This window comes from Dryobates pubescens, unplaced genomic scaffold (genome assembly GCF_014839835.1).
Source record: "Dryobates pubescens isolate bDryPub1 unplaced genomic scaffold, bDryPub1.pri scaffold_77_arrow_ctg1, whole genome shotgun sequence".
Taxonomy (NCBI): Eukaryota; Metazoa; Chordata; class Aves; order Piciformes; family Picidae; genus Dryobates; species Dryobates pubescens.
Window position 1 is genome coordinate 82,252 of NW_026530796.1, and position 19,618 is coordinate 101,869.

General features: G+C 67.3%; 2 protein-coding genes across 2 annotated transcripts; both read right to left on the bottom strand.

Moving 5' to 3' along the window:
- Positions 1–179: 179 nt before the first annotated feature.
- On the bottom strand, positions 180–14,418 carry CADM4 (cell adhesion molecule 4). The gene is made up of 9 exons (XM_054179541.1): positions 14,278–14,418; positions 9,337–9,483; positions 6,425–6,577; positions 5,443–5,577; positions 4,607–4,771; positions 4,405–4,495; positions 3,330–3,502; positions 885–1,013; positions 180–325 (listed from the first exon to the last, which is right to left on the bottom strand). The coding sequence occupies exons 1-9, from the start codon at positions 14,354–14,356 to the stop codon at positions 219–221; spliced, it is 1,179 nt and encodes a 392-aa protein (XP_054035516.1). The 5' UTR covers positions 14,357–14,418; the 3' UTR covers positions 180–218.
- Positions 14,419–15,295: 877 nt separating this feature from the next.
- AMELX (amelogenin X-linked) lies at positions 15,296–17,368 on the bottom strand (the record flags this gene model as incomplete). The annotated part of the gene is given in 4 exon segments (XM_054179540.1): positions 15,296–15,303; positions 16,050–16,131; positions 16,693–16,826; positions 17,296–17,368. Coding segments are annotated over 4 exon segments (297 nt in total), but the record flags the coding sequence as incomplete, so codon positions are not given.
- Between the last annotated feature and the right edge of the window lie 2,250 nt (positions 17,369–19,618).

A 19,618-nucleotide genomic window follows, 5' to 3' on the forward strand; every position in this document is an offset into this window, starting at 1 on the left:
CCTCCCAGTGCCCTGTCCAAGTCTCCCCAGTCCCATCCCAGTGCCCCCAGCGCCCTGTCCAAGTCTCCCCAGTCCCATCCCAGTGCCCCCAGTGCCCTCCCAGTGCCCTGTCCAAGTCTCCCCAGTCCCATCCCAGTGCCCCCAGTGCCCTCCCAGTGCCCTGTCCAAGTCTCCCCAGTCCCATCCCAGTGCCCCCAGTGCCCTCCCCGTGCCCCCAGTCAGATGAAGAACTCCTCCTTGCGCTTGGCAGCCTCCCCCCCCAGGAAGGCCTCCCTGGCCTCCCCGTGCTCCTCCAGGCCGCTGGCCTCGTGGGTCAGGTAGGAGCCTGCAGGAGCCAATCAGCGTCAGGCCACGCCCCCCCCTCCCGGCCACGCCCCTCCCAGCCACACCCCCCCACCCCTTCCAGCCAGCCCCTTCCCCTCCCTGGCACCATTAGAGCCTCCTGGGCCATGCCCCAAGCCTCTTGGCCACGCCCCCTCTAGTCTGACCACGCCCCCCCCTCCTACTCGCCAATCACTGCCAAGGGCTGGGTGCTGCTGGCCATGACCCCCACCCACAAGCCCCACCCACTCGAACCCCACCCCCACCGGCGCCACAGCCCCAACAGCCCCGTGCACCATCAGACCACGCCCCTTGCGAGCCACACCCCTCCCCAACCACCACCCCTAGGCATGGCCCCCCTCACAGAGCCACGCCTCCACATAGCCACGCCCCCCGGCAGCCCCTCCCCAGGAAGTCCATCCCCATCTCATCGTGCCCCCCCCCCCCGTGAAGTTCCCCCGGAAGTGCCCCTCGGGAAGCTCCTCCCCCGGCAGCGCCACCCAAAATGCCTGCACCAGAGGTCCCCCCTGGCGGGGGCCACGCCCCCCGGCGGCCACGCCCACCTTTCTGGCGGATGGAGCACCAGACCATGGCGGCCAGCAGGAGGAGCAGGAGGAAGACCAAGAGGGCCAGGATGCCTCCCACGATGGCGTAGGGCAGGGCGCGCTGGGCGGCCACCACCGCCCCCGGGTCTGCAGGGGGGGCAGCATGGGGAGAGATGTGGGGCAGGTGAGGGGCAGGGTGTGGGGCGGGAGTGGGCTGCTATGGGGCCAGTTATGGGTCCCTCTGTGTCTCTCTGGGTCCCTATGGGGGCATTATAGGGCTCTGTGGGGCAGCTGCGGGGCAGCTATGGGGCATTGTGGGTTGCTATGGGTCAGCTATGGGGCATTATGGGGCACTGGTGGGCAGCTATGTGTCACTGGGTTGCTGTGGGGCAGCTATAGGTTGCTATAGGGCAGCTATGTCACAGCTGTAGGTAGCTATGGGGAAGCTATGGGGCAGCTATGGATTGCTATGGATCACTGTAGATCACTATGGGGCAGCTATGGGGCAGCTGTGGGACAGCTATGGGTTGCTATGGATCACTATAGGGCAGCTGTGGGGCAGCTATGGATCGCTATGGGGTAGCTGTGGGGCAGCTATGGATCACTATGGGGCAGCTGTGGGGCAGATATGGAATGCTATGGATCACTATGGGGCAGCTGTGGGGCAGCTGTGGGTGGGTATGGGTGGCTATGGGGCAGCTGTGCATGGCTATGGGTGGCTATGGGGCAGCTGTGAGTGGGTATGGGTCCCCATGGGGCAGGCTGTGGGTGGGTATGGGTGGCTGTGGGGCAGCCATGGGTGGGTATGGGTGGCTGTGGGGCAGCCATGGGTGGGTATGTGTGGCTGTGGGGCAGCTGTGGGTGGCTATGGGTGGCTATGGGGCAGGCTGTTGGTGGCTATGGGTGGCTATGGGGCAGGATGTGGGTGGCTATAGGTGGCCATGGGACAGCCGTGGGTGGCTATGGGTGGCTATGGGGCAGCCGTGGGTGGCCATGGGGCAGCCATGGGTGGGTATGGGTGGCTATGGGGCAGCCATGGGTGGCTATGGGTGGCTATGGAGCAGGCTGTGGGTTGCTATGGGGCAGCTGTCAGTGGGTATGGGTGGCCGTGGGGCAGGCTGTGGGTTGCTATGGGTGGGTATGGGGCAGCCGTGGGTTGCTATGGGTGGCCATGGGGCAGCCATGGGTTGCTATGGGTGGCCGTGGGGCAGCTATGGGTGGGTATGGGTGGGTATGGGGCAGCCATGGGTTGCTATGGGTGGCCGTGGGGCAGCTATGGGTGGGTATGGGTGGGTATGGGGCAGCCATGGGTTGGTATGGGTAGCCATGGGGCAGCCATGGGTGGGTATGGGGCAGCCTTGGGTTGCTATGGGTGGCCATGGGGCAGCCATGGGTGGGTATGGGGCAGCCGTGGGTTGCTATGGGTGGCCATGGGGCAGCCATGGGTGGGTATGGGGCAGCCGTGGGTTGCTATGGGTGGCTATGGGGCAGCCATGGGTTGCTATGGGTGGCCATGGGGCAGGCTGTGGGTTGCTATGGGTGGCTATGGTCAGCTGTGGGTGGCTATGGGTGGCTATGGTCAGCCGTGGGTTGCTATGGGTGGCTATGGTCAGCCGTGGGTTGCTATGGGTGGCTATGGTCAGCTGTGGGTGGCTATGGGTGGCTATGGGGCAGCCATGGGTTGCTATGGGTGGCTATGGGGCAGCCGTGGGTTGCTATGGGTGGCTATGGTCAGCCGTGGGTTGCTATGGGTGGCTATGGTCAGCTGTGGGTGGCTATGGGTGGCTATGGTCAGCTGTGGGTTGCTATGGGTGGCTATGGTCAGCTGTGGGTTGCTATGGGTGGCTATGGTCAGCCGTGGGTTGCTATGGGTGGCTATGGTCAGCTGTGGGTTGCTATGGGTGGCTATGGTCAGCTGTGGGTGGCTATGGGTGGCTATGGTCAGCTGTGGGTGGCTATGGGTGGCTATGGTCAGCTGTGGGTTGCTATGGGTGGCTATGGTCAGCCATGGGTTGTTATGGGTGGCTATGGTCAGCTGTGGGTGGCTATGGGTGGCTATGGTCAGCCATGGGTGGCTATGGGTGGCTATGGGGCAGCCGTGGGTTGCTATGGGTGGCTATGGTCAGCCATGGGTGGCTATGGGTGGCCATGTGGCAGCCGTGGGTTGCTATGGGTGGCTATGGTCAGCCGTGGGTGGCTATGGGTGGCTATGGGGCAGCCATGGGTTGCTATGGGTGGCTATGGTCAGCCGTGGGTGGCTATGGGTGGCTATGGTCAGCCGTGGGTTGCTATAGGGGGCTATGGTCAGCCGTGGGTGGCTATGGGTGGCTATGGTCAGCCGTGGGTTGCTATAGGGGGCTATGGTCAGCTGTGGGTTGCTATGGGTGGCTATGGTCAGCCGTGGGTGGCTATGGGTGGCCATGCAGCCGTGGGGCAGCAGGGGGCGCCGTGGGGCACACTGACCATACACCACCAGCACGTAGTGGTCGGAGGCCCTGCCGTGGGGGTTCCAGGCCTGGCAGCTGTAGGTTCCATTGTCCTGGGGCCCCAGGCCGGGCAGGGTCAGGACCTCGCCCTCCGCCCGGGCCCTGGCCGGCAGCGAGTCGTTGCCTCGGCTCCAGGCGATGTCTGTGGGGCTGGGGGGAGCCCCGAGGTCACCTCCCTGGCACCCCAGGGCCACCTCTTGGCGCCTCCCTCACAGTCCCCTCCCAGCCCCTCCTAATCCCAGACCAGTCCCCTCCAGTCATCCCCTCCAATCCCTCCCAGTCCCATCCCAGTGCTCCCCAGCACCCTCCCAGTGCCTCCCAGTCTCCTTCAGTCCCTTCCAATCCCATCCCAATCCCTCCCAGTTCCTCCCCAGTCTCCTTCCAGTCCTCTTCCAGTCTCCCTCCATCCCCTCCAATCCCTCCCAGTGCCATCCCAGTCTTCTCCCAGTGCCATCCCAGTCTTCTCCCAATGCCTCCCAATCCCTCCCAGTGCCATCCCAGTCTTCTCCCAGTGCCATCCCAGTCTTCTCCCAATGCCTGCCAGTCCCTCCCAGTGCCATCCCAGTCTTCTCCCAGTGCCATCCCAGTCTTCTCCCAATGCCTCCCAATCCCTCCCAGTGCCATCCCAGTCTTCTCCCAGTCCCATCCCAGTCTTCTCCCAATGCCTGCCAGTCCCTCCCAGTGCCATCCCAGTCTTCTCCCAGTCCCATCCCAGTCTTCTCCCAATGCCTCCCAATCCCTCCCAGTCCCATCCCAGTCTTCTCCCAATCCCTCCCAATCCCTCCCAGTCTTCTCCCAATGCCTCCCAATCCCTCCCAGTCCCATCCCAGTCTTCTCCCAATGCCTCCCAGTCCCATCCCAGTCTTCTCCCAATGCCTCCCAATCCCTTCCCAGTCCCTCCCAGTCTCTGTCAGTCCCCTCCAATCCCATCCCAGTCCCATCCCAGTGTCTCCCGGCCCCCATCTCAGTCTCCCCCAGTCCCCTCCAGCCCCTCCCAATCCAATCCCAATCCCTTCCAGTCCTTCCCCTGTCCCTCCCGGTGCCTGCAGTACCGCGGGTTGCCGCTGACGGCGCAGGTGAGCACCAAAGTGTCTCCCTCCCGCAGGACGCTCTGCGAGGGCTGGATCCGAGCCGTGGGGGCGTCTGGGGGGCAGGGGACACAGCTGGCATCCCCCCCGGGGGACACCTGGGACCTCCCCCCCCCCGGTCTGCTGCCGGTCCCTCCCCCTGCGCGCAGCCCCGCCCGCGCCTCACACTGCACGTCCAGGGTGTACTGCGTCTGCCGGCTCTGCCCGCGGGCCAGGGCCGGGTGCGTGGCCTCGCAGGTGACGATGGCGCCGTGGTCCCTGCGCTCCACTCGCAGCCGCAGGCGGCTCAGCTGCCGGAACACCTTCCCCTGCTGCCGCTGGCTGCTGGCGCCTGGGCGCGGCGGGCACCGGCGTGGGGAAGCGGGGCGCGGGGACACAGGGGGCACGGGGGGCAACGGGGGAGATGGGGGGCACGGGGGGGAGGAGAGGGGAGGGGGGAAACATGGGGGGAACGGAGGGTCACAGGGGGCAGGGGAGGGCAATGGGGGGCACGGGGGGACAGAGGTGGGCAGGGGAGGGCAATGGGGGGCACGGGGGGGCAGGGGAGGGCAATGGGGGGCAGGGGAGGGGGTGAAATGGAGGGGGAGGGGAGGCACAGAGAGGAACAGGCACACCGGAGACACCACAGTCAGTAAGCGCCCCCGGGACCACCACCGGGTCCCCAGCCCCCAGGGTCCCCATGGCTTCACCTCCAACATGCGCCCACCCCCACCCCCCCATGCGCCCATCCCCCCCCCCCTACCCCAACCCCCCCCATGCCTCCGCACCCTGCGTGCCTCCCACCCTCCCTGCCCCCATCCCCCCATGTCCCCAACCCCCCCGTCCCCACCCCTGCCTCCCATGCTCCCCCCATGTCCCCACCCCTCCCTTACCCCCCATGCCCCCAACCCCCACTATGTGTGTGTCCCCCCCCACAGTCCCACAGCCCGCAGTCCCCCCTCCCCCCATGACGCCATAGCCCCCAGCCCCCCTCCCCTCCCCTCCCCCCCCCCCCGCGGTCACCGGGCAGCTCGCGGCGGTCGCGGAACCAGCGCAGGGTCGCCGGGGGCCGCGCGCGCGGCACGAGGCAGCTGAGCTCCAGCTCCGCCCCCTCCACGGCCACCGCCCCGGCCTCGACCACCGGCGCCTCCGGGGGCACTGCGGGGACACGGCGCCCGTGGCACCCCCGGCACACCTCTCGGGGACACCCCCCCCCCCCCACCAGGACACCCCTGGGACAACCCTGAGATATCCCCGAGAGACCCCCGGGACACCCCCCCCGGGACACCGGGGGACAGCCCCAGGACAACCCTGAGAGACCCCCGGGACTCCCCCTGTAACTCCCCCGGGACACTGGGTACAGCCCCGGGACAACCCTGAGATATCCCCGAGAGACCCCCGGGACACCCCCCCCGGGACACCGGGGGACAGCCCCAGGACAACCCTGAGAGACCCCCGGGACTCCCCCCGTAACTCCCCCGGGACACTGGGTACAGCCCCGGGACAACCCTGAGATATCCCTGAGAGACCCCCGGGACACACCCCCCCCCCGGGGCACCCCCGGGACCCTGCCCCAGGTGTCCCCAAGAGTGGCCTGGAGGGTGGCAGGGCAAGAGCTGCTGGGAGCTTCCTCCACCCAGGCCCTCCCCGGTGTCCCCAGGTGTCCCTCGAGTGTCCCCAGGTGTCCCCAAGAGTGGCCTGGAGGGTGGCAGGGCAGGAGCTTCCTCCACGTCCGAGCGTCCCCAGGCCCTCCCCGGTGTCCCCCAGTGTCCCTCGAGTGTCCCCAGGTGTCCCCAGGAGTGGCCTGGAGGGTGGCAGGACAGGAGCTTCCTCCACGTCCGAGCGTCCCCAGGTCCTCCCCGGTGTCCCCAGCTGTCCCCCCGGCACTCCTCGCCCCGCTCCCTGCTGCCCCACGGGCGGCAGAGGCAGAGCTGCCGCCGCGCCCCCGTGCCCCGCGGCGTGCCCGGGCCGTGCCCGGTGCGGGCGGCGGGGGCGGGCCGGGTACCCAGGACGGTGAGGGTGGCGATCTGGTGGTGAGTGTCGTCGGCGTAGAGCTGGCAGAAGTAGCCTCCCTCGTCCTCCAGCCGCGCCCCGGCCAGGCGCAGCCGCACTCGCCGCCGGCTGAACTCCGCCAGCTGGAACCTCTCGTCCTTGAGCGCTGGGCACGGGGGCAGCGGGGTCACCGCGGGCACGGGGGCACCCACCGCCACCCTGCGGAGCCCCACTGGCACCCACAGAGCCCTGCAGCCACCCACCGCCACCCTGCGGAGCCCCACTGGCACCCACCGCCACGCTGCGGAGCCCCACTGCCAACCACAGAGCCCTATAGCCACCCACCGCCACCCTGCGGAGCCCCACTGCCAACCACAGAGCCCTATAGCCACCCACCGCCACCCTGCGGAGCCCCACTGCCAACCACAGAGCCCTATAGCCACCCACCGCCACGCTGCGGAGCCCCACTGCCAACCACAGAGCCTTATAGCCACCCACTGCCACCCTGCGGAGCCCCACTGCCACCCACAGAGCCCTGTGGAGCCCCACTGCCAACCTGCGGAGCCCCACTGCCACCCACAGAGCCCTGCGGAGCCCCACTGCCACCCTGCGGAGCCCCACTGCCACCCAGAGAGCCCTATAGCCACCTACTGTCACCCTGTGGAGCCCCACTGCCACCCACAGAGCCCTGCGGAGCCCCACTGCCACCCACAGAGCCCTGTGGAGCCCCACTGCCACCCTGCGGAGCCCCACTGCCACCCACAGAGCCCTGCGGAGCCCCACTGCCACCCTGCGGAGCCCCACTGCCACCCACAGAGCCCTGCGGAGCCCCACTGCCACCCTGCGGAGCCCCACTGCCACCCACAGAGCCCTGCGGAGCCCCACTGCCACCCTGCGGAGCCCCACTGCCACCCAGAGAGCCCTATAGCCACCTACTGTCACCCTGTGGAGCCCCACTGCCACCCACAGAGCCCTGTGGAGCCCCACTGCCACCCACAGAGCCCTGCGGAGCCCCACTGCCAACCTGCAGAGCCCCACTGCCACCCACAGAGCCCTATAGCCACCCACTGCCACCCTGCGGAGCCCCACTGCCACCCACAGAGCCCTGTGGAGCCCCACCGCCACCCTGCGGAGCCCCACTGCCACCCACAGAGCCCTATAGCCACCTACTGTCACCCTGTGGAGCCCCACTGCCACCCACAGAGCCCTGCGGAGCCCCACTGCCACCCACAGAGCCCTATAGCCACCTACTGTCACCCTGCGGAGCCCCACTGCCAACCACAGAGCCCCACTGCCACCCAGAGAGCTCTACAGCCACCCACTGCCACCTTGCAGAGCCCCACTGGCACCCACAGAACTCTACAGCCACCCACAGAGCTCCACTGCCACCCTCAGAGCTCTACACCCACCCACTGGCACCCACAGAGCTCCACTACCACCCACAGAGCTCCACTGCCACCCTCAGAGCTCTACACCCACCCACTGGCACCCACAGAGCTCCACTGGCACCCACAGAGCTCCACTGCCACCCTCAGAGCTCTACACCCACCCACCGGCACCCACAGAGCTCCACTGCCACCCTACAGAGCCCAACTGGCACCCACAGAGTCCCACTGGCATCGTACAGAGCCCAACTGGCACCCACAGTCCCACTGGCAGTGTACAGAGCCCCACTGGCACCCTACAGACACCCCTAGGGAGCAAGAAGTGGAGCCACTGGGCCCTCAGCACTGGGCATGGGGGGCAGCAGGGCCAGCCTGGGCCCAGGGGGCACCCACAGAGCCCTACAGACACCCACTGGCACCCACAGTGCCCTCCGTGCCCCTCTACTGCCCCCCAGTGCCTCCTAGCACTCCTCCAGTGCCCTCCCACTGGCCCCTAGACTCCCTAGTGCCTGCCCAGTGCCCCCCTGGTGCCTCCCAGTGCCCCACTAGCGCCCCCTACTGCCCACCCACTGGCCCCCGGCGCTCCCTAATGCCTTTCCAGTGCCCCTCAATGCCCTCCCCGTGCCCCCCAGGCCCAGCGCCCCCTAGTGCCCTCCCAGCGCCACCACCCCCCGTGGCCCCCAGCACCCTCCCAGTGCCCCCCAAGCGCCCCCTCCTGCCCTCCCAATGCCCTCTGCTGCCCTCCCACTAGTGCCCCCCGAGTGCTCTCCAGTGCCTCCCAGTGCTCCCTCAGCGCCCCCTCCTGCCCTCCCACTAGCACCCCCTAGTGCCCCCCGAGTGCTCTCCAGTGCCTCCCAGTGCTCCCTCAGCGCCCCCTCCTGCCCTCCCAATGCCCTCTACTGCCCCTCTGCTGGCCCCTGCCGCCCCTTAGTGCCCTCCCAGTCCTCTCCAGTGCCTCCTAAGTGCCCCCTCCTGCCCTCCCAATGCCCTCTACTGCCCTCCCAATGGTCCCTGGCGCTCCCCAGTGCCCCTCAATGCCCTCCCAGTGCCCCCTAGTGCCCTCCCAATGGCCCCTGCCGCCCCCTAGTGCCCTCCCAGTCCTCTCCAGTGCCTCCTAAGTGCCCCCTCCTGCCCTCCCAATGCCCTCTACTGCCCTCCCAATGGCCCCTGGCGCTCCCCACTGCCCCTCAATGCCCGTCCAGTGCCCCCTAGTGCCCTCCCAACGCCCTCTAATGCCCTCCCACTAGCCCCTGCTGCCCCCTAGTGCCCTCCCAGTCCTCTCCCCTGCCTCCTAAGTGCCCCCTCCTGCCCTCCCAATGCCCTCTGCTGCCCTCCCGCTGGCCCGTGGCGCCTCCTAGTGCCCTCCCAGTCCTCTCCAGTGCCTCCTAAGTGCCCCCTCCTGCCCTCCCGCTGGCCCCTGGTGCTCCCCAGTTGCCCCTCAATGCCCTCCCAGTGCCCCCTGCTGCCCTCCCAATGCCCTCTGCTGCCCTGCCGCTGGCCCGTGGCGCCCCCTGGTGCCCTCGCAGCGCCCGGCAGTCACCCCTGGTGCCGTTGAAGAAGAGGGTCTGGCGGGCAGGGTTCTGGATGACGACGATGGAGCCGTCGTACTGGTGCAGGTGGCAGGTGATCTCCGCCGTGCCCCCCTCCAGCACCGTCACGTTCTCTGCTGCCACCTCCTGTGCCCGCCCTGCCGGCACACACCGGGCCCCTGGCAGCCACTGGCAGGGCTCAGGGGCACTGGGGAGGGCGCTGCTGCAGCGGGGGGGACTCTGCTGTGCCCCCCTCCAGCACCCTCACATTCGCTGCTGCCACCTCCTGTGCCCGCCCTGAAGGGACACGGAGGGCACTGGGAGCCACTCGGGGGGGGGCAATGGGGACACTGGGAGCCGGGCACAGCCGCACTGGGAGCACTGGGGGGCAGGCACAGCCTCACTGGGGGGCAGGCACAGCCGCACTGGGAGCACTGGGGGGCAGGCACAGCCGCACTGGGAGCACTGGGGGGCAGGCACAGCCGCACTGGGAGCACTGGGGGGCAGGGACAGCCCCACTGGGGGGCAGGCACAGCCGCACTGGGAGCACTGGGGGGCAGGGACAGCCCCACTGGGGGGCAGGCACAGCCGCACTGGGAGCACTGGGGGGCAGGCACAGCCGCACTGAGAGCACTGGGGGGCAGGGACAGCTGCACTGAGAGCACTGGGGGGCAGGGACAGCCGCACTGGGAGCACTGGGGGGCAGGCACAGCCGCACTGGAAGCACTGGGAGCACTGGGGGGCAGGGACAGCCGCACTGAGAGCACTGGGGGGCAGGGACAGCTGCACTGAGAGCACTGGGGGGCAGGGACAGCCGCACTGAGAGCACTGGGGGGCAGGGACAGCCGCACTGAGAGCACTGGGGGGCAGGGACAGCCGCACTGGGAGCACTGGGAGCACTGGGGGGCAGGGACAGCCACACTGGGGGGCAGGCACAGCCGCACTGAGAGCACTGGGGGGCAGGGACAGCCGCACTGGGGGGCAGGCACAGCCGCACTGAGAGCACTGGGGGGCAGGGACAGCTGCACTGAGAGCACTGGGGGGCAGGGACAGCCGCACTGAGAGCACTGGGGGGCAGGGACAGCTGCACTGAGAGCACTGGGGGGCAGGGACAGCCGCACTGAGAGCACTGGGGGGCAGGGACAGCCGCACTGGGAGCACTGGGAGCACTGGGGGGCAGGGACAGCCACACTGGGGGGCAGGCACAGCTGCACTGGGAGCACTGGGGGGCAGGGACAGCCGCACTGGGGGGCAGGCACAGCCGCACTGAGAGCACTGGGGGGCAGGGACAGCTGCACTGAGAGCACTGGGGGGCAGGGACAGCCGCACTGGGAGCACTGGGGGGCAGGGACAGCCGCACTGGGAGCACTGGGAGCACTGGGGGGCAGGGACAGCCACACTGGGGGGCAGGCACAGCCGCACTGAGAGCACTGGGGGGCAGGCACAGCCGCACTGAGAGCACTGGGGGGCAGGGACAGCCGCACTGAGAGCACTGGGGGGCAGGGACAGCCGCACTGGGAGCACTGGGAGCACTGGGGGGCAGGGACAGCCACACTGGGAGCACTGGGGGGCAGGCACAGCCGCACTGGGGGGCAGGCACAGCCTCACTGGGAGCACTGGGGGGCAGGCACAGCCTCACTGGGAGCACTGGGGGGCAGGGACAGCCTCACTGGGGGGCAGGCACAGCCTCACTGGGAGCACTGGGGGGCAGGGACAGCCTCACTGGGGGGCAGGCACAGCCTCACTGGGAGCACTGGGGGGCAGGCACAGCCGCACTGGGGGGCAGGCACAGCCGCACTGGGAGCACTGGGGGGCAGGGGACCCCCGACCTCGGTGCCCCCGCTCGGGGACACCCATCGGGAACTCCCTTACCCCCCCACTGGGCACAATGATGACGTCACAGCCGCGGGTATCCCCCTCCCTCCCCTCCTCCCCCTCCCTCCCCTCTTCCCCCTCCCTCCCCCCTCCCCCCCTCCTCCGGTTGCCCTGACAGCGGGGGGAGCGGGGCGGGGAGGGGATAGCACGGGGGGGGGGTGGGGGAGGTGTGACACGAGGGGGGGAGGGGCAGGTGACCAAATGAGCCCCGGGGAGGTTCATCCCGGTTCCGGCGGCGGCAGCGGCACCCCCCCGGGGGTCACCAGGGCGACCGCAGCGTCCCGGCCGCTGCCAAGGGCATCCCCGCGCCAAGGTCACCCCCGGCCCCGCCGCAGCCCCTGCCCGCCGCTGCCCCCACAGCCCCTCCCAGTGCCCCCCACTGCCCCCACAGCCCCTCCCAGTGCCCCCCACTGCCCCCAGATCCCCTACCAGTGCCCACCAGTGCCCCCACAGCCCCTCCCAGTGCCCCCCACTGCCCCCACAGCCCCTCCCAGTGCCCCCCACTGCCCCCAGATCCCCTCCCAGTGCCCCCACAGCCCCTCCCAGTGCCCCCCACTGTCCCCACACCCCCTCCCAGTGCCCACCAGTGCCCCCACAGCCCCTCCCAGTGGCCCCCACTGCCCCCAGATCCCCTCCCAGTGCCCACCAGTGCCCCCACAGCCCCTCCCAGTGTCCCCCACTGCCCCCAGATCGCCTCCCAGGGCCCACCACCACAGCCCAGTGCCCCCCAAATCCCCTCCCAGTGCCCACCAGCACAGCCCAGTGCCCCTAAGTCCCTTCCTGGTGACTCCCAGTGCCCACCAGCGCCTCCCAGTGCCCCTAAATGCCCTCCCAGTAACTCCCAGTGCCCCTAAATCCCTTCCCAGTAACTCCCAGTGCCCACCAGCGCCTCCCAGTGCCGCTAAATCCCCTCCCAGTAGCTCCCAAATCCTCTCTCCCAGTACCCCCAGCTCCCCTCCCAGTCGCTCCCAGTGCTCCCCAGGGGGTGCTGCTGCCCACGGAGGTGACACAGGACAAGGGACACTTGTTCCTGTCCCCCCTCAGCCCCAGCCCCGAGGTCCCCCCCAGTGGGTGCTGGGTGGGGGCGAGGAGGCGCCTGCCCCCCCCCCCCCCAGGCACGGGGGGGTGACAAAGGCTCTCTCTGTGCCACTGCCTGGGGACAGCCTGGTGGCGCCTGGCACCAACCTGGGCACAGCAGGGGCTAGGGGGGGACAGGGGACACGAGGAGAGGCAGTGAGGGGACAGGAAGGGGGCAGAGGTGGGGGACAGGGAAAGGCCATGAAGAGAGCCAGAGGACACGAGGGGGACCAGGGAGGGAGACCAGGGAGGGGGACCAGGGAGGGAGACCAGGGAGGGGGACCAGGGAGGGGGGGCCAGGAGTGGCAGACAAGAGACAGGAGTGGGGGACAAGGAGGGGACATGAGAGGACAATGGTAGGAGGGAAGGGGACAGCCAGCCCCCAGTGCCACCAGGTGGGGAGGAGACACTGGCAGGGGGGTGAAGGTGTCACCAGCCCCACGAGGGGGAGGGGACAGGAGGCTACCAGCACGAGGACAGGGGGACGTTAGCAGGGGGAGGGGGGCTACCAAAAACACAGGGCCACCCCCCCAGGCTGGGGACATCGGGATGCTGGGGGGGTGACAGTGACAGCAGAGGGCTCAGGGCCACCCCCCCAGGCTGGGGACATCGGGATGCTGGGGGGGTGACAGTGACAGCAGAGGGCTCAGGGCCACCCCCCGGGCTGGGGACATTGGGATGCTGGGGGGGTGACAGTGACAGCAGAGGGCTCAGGGCCACCCCCCAGGCTGGGGACATTGGGATGCTGGGGGGGGGGGGGGATGGGGGTGACAGTGACAGCAGAGGGCTCAGGGCCACCCCCCGGGCTGGGGACATCGGGATGCTGAGGGGGGGATGGGGGTGACAGTGACAGCAGAGGGCTCAGGGCCTCCCCCCGGGCTGGGGACATCGGGATGTTGGGGGGGGTGGCAGTGACAGCAGAGGGCTCAGGGCCTCCCCCCGGGCTGGGGACATCGGGATGCTGGGGGGGTGACAGTGACAGCAGAGGGCTCAGGGCCTCCCCCCAGGCTGGGGACACTGGGATGCTGGGGGGGGGGGGATGGGGGTGACAGTGACAGCAGAGGGCTCAGGGCCACCCCCCAGGCTGGGGACATCGGGATGCTGAGGGGGGGATGGGGGTGACAGTGACAGCAGAGGGCTCAGGGCCTCCCCCCGGGCTGGGGACATTGGGATGCTGAGGGGGGGATGGGGGTGACAGTGACAGCAGAGGGCTCAGGGCCACCCCCCGGGCTGGGGAGACTGGGATGCTGGGGGGGGATGGGGGTGACAGTGACAGCAGAGGGCTCAGGGCCACCCCCCGGGCTGGGGAGACTGGGATGCTGGGGGGGGATGGGGGTGACAGTGACAGCAGAGGGCTCAGGGCCACCCCCCGGGCTGGGGACATCGGGATGCTGAGGGGGGGATGGGGGTGACAGTGACAGCAGAGGGCTCAGGGCCACCCCCCGGGCTGGGGACACTGGGATGCTGGGGAGGGGGCTATGCCAAGGCCACCCAAGGTCTCAGGGTCACCCCTCGGCCATGGGGACACAGCTCGGGGTTGCCTCCCCCCCCGTGTCCCCCTCGTCCCTCCCCCGGTGTCCCCAGGCCGCGGGGGAGGGGGGAGGACACAGGACAAAGCCACCAATGGGGACAGTGAGGGGGGGGACACCGCCAATGCCCTCTTCCCCCCCACCTCCGGCCGCCCCCCACCATCCGCAGCCCCCCCGGCGGGGGGGGAGAAGGTTGGGGACAGCGCGGGGGGGGAGGGGACACGGGGAAGGGTCTCGGTGTCCTCGGGAAGGGGGGGGAGGGGGGCTGCGGCAGAGGCTGGGGGAGGGGTTTGGGGGGGTGGGGGGGCCCCAATAAAGCCCCAAAATGGGGGAGAGGGAAGGGGAGATGAAGCCGGGGAGGGGATGGGGAGGGGGAGAAGGAGATAATTTGGGGAGAGGGAGGATGGAGAACTGAAGGGGGGGGGGGGGATGGGCAGGGGGCGAGGGGGGCATTTGAGGGGGGGTCCTTACCCTGTCCTGCGGCCCAGAGCAGCAGCAGCAGCCCCGGCAGCAGCGCAGGGCACAGGGGGGGCCGCGGGGGGGGCTGCATGGCGGCTGCTGCGTCCCCTCTGCCGCTCCCCACCTGCCGGCCCGGCTAATTTATGCTAATGAGATGCGCGAGGCTGGGCCAATCGCCGAGGGGGAGCAGGGGGGAGGAGCCCCGCGGTGGAGGAAAGGGATTGGGGGGGGAGGGGGTGCTGTTTACAGGGCCCAGCGGGGCAGAGGGACACCCCAAAAGCTCCCACCCCCCACTCCCCGGTGGCACCTGGGGGGCTGGGGGGGACCCTAAGGTGGGATGGGGGCAGCCCCAGGGTGGGAGTGGGGCAGCGCAGGGTGGGAGTGGGGGAGCCCAGGGTGGGACTGGGGGACCCTAAGGTGGGATGGGGGGAGCCCAGGGTGGGATTGGGGGACCCTAAGGTGGGATGGGGGCAGCCCAGGGTGGGATTGGGGGACCCTAAGGTGGGATGGGGGCAGCCCAGGGTGGGAGTGGGGCAGCCCCAGGGTGGGAGTGGGGGACCCTAAGGTGGGATGGGGGCAGCCCCAGGGTGGGATGAGGGCAGCCCCAGGGTGGGACTGGGGGACCCTAAGGTGGGATGGGGGCAGCCCCAGGGTGGGAGTGGGGCAGCCCCAGGGTGGGAGTGGGGGAGCCCCAAGTGGGATGGGGGCAGCCCAGGGTGGGAGTGGGGGAGCCCTAGGGTAGGAGTGGGGGACCCTAAGGTGGGATGGGGGCAGCCTAGGGTGGGAGTGGGGCAGCCCCAGGGTGGGATGGAGGCAGCCCCAGGGTGGGAGTGGGGGAGCCTAAAGTGGGATGGGGGCAGCCCAGGGTGGGAGTGGGGGACCCTAAGGTGGGATGGGGGCAGCCCCAGGGTGGGATTGGGGGACCCTAAGGTGGGATGGGGGCAGCCCCAGGGTGGGAGTGGGGGAGCCCAGGGTGGGATTGGGGGAGGCCCAGGGTGGGATGAGGGCAGCCCAGGGTGATCCTGGACCCCTACAGAACTGGGGGGGACCACCCCAGAGTGGGATTGGGGTCCCCCGGTGCCAGGGAGGCCACCCCAGGGTGGGATTTGGGGCCCCCCAGGGTGATTCTTGACCCCCCCCTAGTACCGGGGGGGGGGGGGGGCACCCCAGGGTGGGATTGGCTCCCCCCAGGGTGATCCTGGACCCCCCCAGTACCGGGGCGGGGGGAAGCCACCCCAGGGTGGGATTGGGGCTCCCCCAAGGGTGATCTTGGATGCCCTCAGTGCCCAGAGGGCCCCCCCGAGGGTGGGATTTGGGCCACCCAGGGTGGGACTGGGCAGCCCCCGGCACCCCGGGGGGGGGCGGGGATCGCCCCAGGGCGAGCCCGGGGGCCCCGTGGCCAGGGGGCCACCCCGAGGCGAGCCCGGGCACCCCCAGGGGCAGCGGCAGGGCCGCCCCCGGGGGCCGTTGCCGTGGCAGCCGCGGCGCCCCCCCCGCCCGGGCAGAGGCACACAAAGAGGGCTCAGAGCCGGAACAGGGCTCCCATTCTGTGCCCCCGGGCAGAGCCTGGCCCGGGCACAGCCCCAGCCCGAGGGGGGAGAGCGGGCAGCGGCCGCGGGGGGAGAGGGGAGGGGGGAGGGGGGCTGAACGGGGCCGCACTGGGGCCAAATGGGGCCGGACTGGGACAGACTGGGGCCAAATGGGGCCGGACTGGGGCTGGACTGGGACAGACTGGGGCCAAATGGGGCTGGACTGGGATAGACTGGGGCCAAATGGGGCTGGACTGGGATAAACTGGGGCCAAATGGGGCTGGACTGGGACAGACTGGGGCCAAATGGGGCCGGACTGGGGCTGGACCGGGACAGACTGGGGCCAAATGGGGCTGGACTGGGACAGACTGGGGCCAAATGGGGCCGGACTGGGACAGACTGGGGCCGGACTGGGACAGACTGGGGCCAAATAGGGCCGGACTGGGACAGACTGGGGCTGGACTGGGACAGACTGGGGCCAAATGGGGCTGGAATGGGATAAACTGGGGCCAAATGGGGCTGGACTGGGACAGACTGGGGCCAAATAGGGCCGGAATGGGACAGACTGGGGCCGGACTGGGACAGACTGGGGCTGGACTGGGACAGACTGGGGCCAAATGGGGCTGGACTGGGATAAACTGGGACCAAATGGGGCTGGACTGGGACAGACGGGGGCCAAATAGGGCCGGAATGGGACAGACTGGGGCTGGACTGGGACAGACTGGGGCCAAATAGGGCCGGAATGGGACAGACTGGGGCCAAATGGGGCTGGAATGGGACAGACTGGGGCCAAATGGGGCTGGACTGGGACAGACTGGGGCCAAATGGGGCTGGACTGGGACAGACTGGGGCCAAATGGGGCCGGACTGGGACAGACTGGGGCTGGACTGGGACAGACTGGGGCCAAATGGGGCTGGACTGGGACAGACTGGGGCCAAATGGGGCTGGACTGGGGCTGGACTGGGACAGACTGGGGCCAAATGGGGCTGGACTGGGACAGACTGGGGCCAAATGGGGCCGGACTGGGACAGACTGGGGCCAAATGGGGCCAGACTGGGACAGACTGGGGCCAAATGGGGCCGGACTGGGACAGACTGGGGCCAAATGGGGCCGGACTGGGACAGACTGGGGCCAAATGGGGCCTGACTGGGAGAGACTGGGGCTGGACTGGGATAAACTGGGGGCAAATGGGACCAGACTGGGACAGGCTGAGGCTAAATGGGGCTGGACTGGGACAGACTTGGGGCCAAATGGGGCTGGACTGGGACAGACTTGGGGCCAAATGGGGCTGGACTGGGACAGACTGGGGCTAAATGGGGCTGGACTGGGATAGACTGGAAGAGACTGGGGCCAAATGGGGCTGGACTGGTATAGACTGGGGCTGGACTGGAAGAGACTGGGGCTAAATGGGGCTGGACTGGGATAGACTGGGGCTGGACTGGAAGAGACTGGGGCCGGCCTGGAAGAGACTGGGGCCGGCCTGGAAGAGACTGGGGCCGGCCTGGGGCTAAATGGGGCTGAACTGGGAGAGACTGGGGCTAAATGGGGCTGGACTGGGGCTGAACTGGGACAGACTGGGGCTAAATGGGGCCGGACTGGGATAGACTGGAAGAGACTGGGGCTAAATGGGGCTGGACTGGTATAGACTGGGGCTGGACTGGAAGAGACTGGGGCTGGACTGGAAGAGACTGGGGCTAAATGGGGCTGGACTGGGATAGACTGGGGCTGGACTGGAAGAGACTGGGGCTGGACTGGAAGAGACTGGGGCTAAATGGGGCTGGACTGGGATAGACTGGGGCTGGACTGGAAGAGACTGGGGCTGGCCTGGGGCTAAATGGGGCTGAACTGGGAGAGACTGGGGCTGAACTGCGATAGCCAGAAGCGGAACTGGCATAGACTGGGGCTAAATGGGGCTGGACTGGGATAGCCAGGAGCTGAACTGGGAGAGACTGGGGCTGGACTGGGAGAGACTGGGGCCGGACTGGGAGAGACTGGGGCTAAATGTAGCTGCACTGGGAGAGACTGGGGCAGAACTGGGAGAGACTGGGGCTAAATGGAGCTGCACTGGGATAAACTGGGGTTGGACTGGGATCGACTGGGGCTGAACTGGGGATAAACTAGGATAGATTGGGGCTAAATGGGGCTGCACTGGGATAGACTGGGGCTGAAGTGGGAGAGAGGGGGGATAAATGGGGCTGAACTAGGAGAGACAGGGGCTGAATGAAGCTGAACAGGGATAAACTGGGGCTGAACTGGGAGAGACTGGGGTAAAGGGAGCTCAACTGGGGTTGAACAGGGATAGACTGGTGCTAAATGGAGCTGAACTGGGATAGACTGGGGCTGGACTGGGATAGACTGAGGGTAAAAAGGGCTGAACTGGGATAGACTGGGGCTAATTGGGGCTGAACTGGGATAAACTGAGGCTGAACAGGGATAGATTTGGGCTAAGTGAGGTTAAATGGGCACTAAATGATGGTAAAAGGGCTCGAAAGGGGCTGAAGTGCACTAAATGGAGCAAAAGTTGCCCTAAGTCACCACTAAACTGGGGCTAGAGAGGGTCAAGAGGAAGCTGGGGACCAAAAAACAGACAAAATGGAGTGAAAAGGGGTAAAAGTGGAGATAAAATGGGGGTAAAGAGGCACTAAATAATGTGAAAAGGCACCAAAGGGGCTGAAATGGACTAAATGGGGGCTAAAAGGGCACTAAAAGATGCTGACAGAGTCTAAAGGGGCTGAAATTGACTTAATGGTGGTAGAATGGGCACTAAATGATGCTAAAAGGGCTCCAAAGGGGCTGAAAAGGACTAAATGGGGGCAGAATGGGCACTAAATGAAGCTGAAGGGGCTCCAAAGGGGCTGAAATGGACAAAATGGGGGCAGAATGGGCACTGAATGATGCTGAAAGGGCACTAAAGGGGCTGAAAAGGACAAAATGGGGGCAGAATGGGCACTATATGATGGTGAAAGGGCTCCAAAGGGGCTGAAATGGACAAAATGGGGGCAGAATGGGCTCTAAATGATGCTAAAAGGGCTCCAAAGGAGGCAGAAATGGACTAAATGTGGGCAGAATGGCCTTCAAATGATGCTAAAAGGGCTCCAAAGGGGCTGAAATGGACTAAATGTGGGCAGAATGGCCTTCAAATGATGCTAAAAGGGCTCCAAAGGGGCTGAAATGGACAAAATGGGGGCAGAATGGGCACTAAATGAAGCTGAAAGAGCTCCAAATGGGGCCGAAATGGACTAAATGGGGGCTAAAAGAGCACTAAAAGATGCTGACAGATTCCAAAGGGGCTGAAATTGACTGAATGGGGGCAGAATGGGCACTAAATGATGCCAAAAGTTCTCCCAAGGGGGTTGAAATGGACTAAATGGGGGCTAAAAGGGCACTACATGATGCTGAAAGGGCTCCAGAGGGGTTGAAAAGGACTAAATGGGGGCAGAATGGGCACTAAATGATGCAGAAATACTCCAAAGGGGCTGAAATGGACTAAATAGGGGTTGAATGGGCACTAAATGATGCTAGAAGGTCTCCAAATGCGTTGAAAAGGACTAAATGGGGGCAGAATGGGCACTAAATGATGCTAGAAGGGCTCCAGAGGGGGCTGAAAAGGACAAAATGGGGGCAGAATGGGCACTAAATGATGGTGAAAGGGCTCTAAAGGGGCTGAAAAGGACAAAATGGGTGGAGAATGGGCTCTAAATGATGCTAAAAGGGCTCCAAAGGAGGCAGAAATGGACTAAATGTGGGCAGAATGGCCTTCAAATGATGCTAAAAGGGCTCCAAAGGGGCTGAAATGGACTAAATGTGGGCAGAATGGCCTTCAA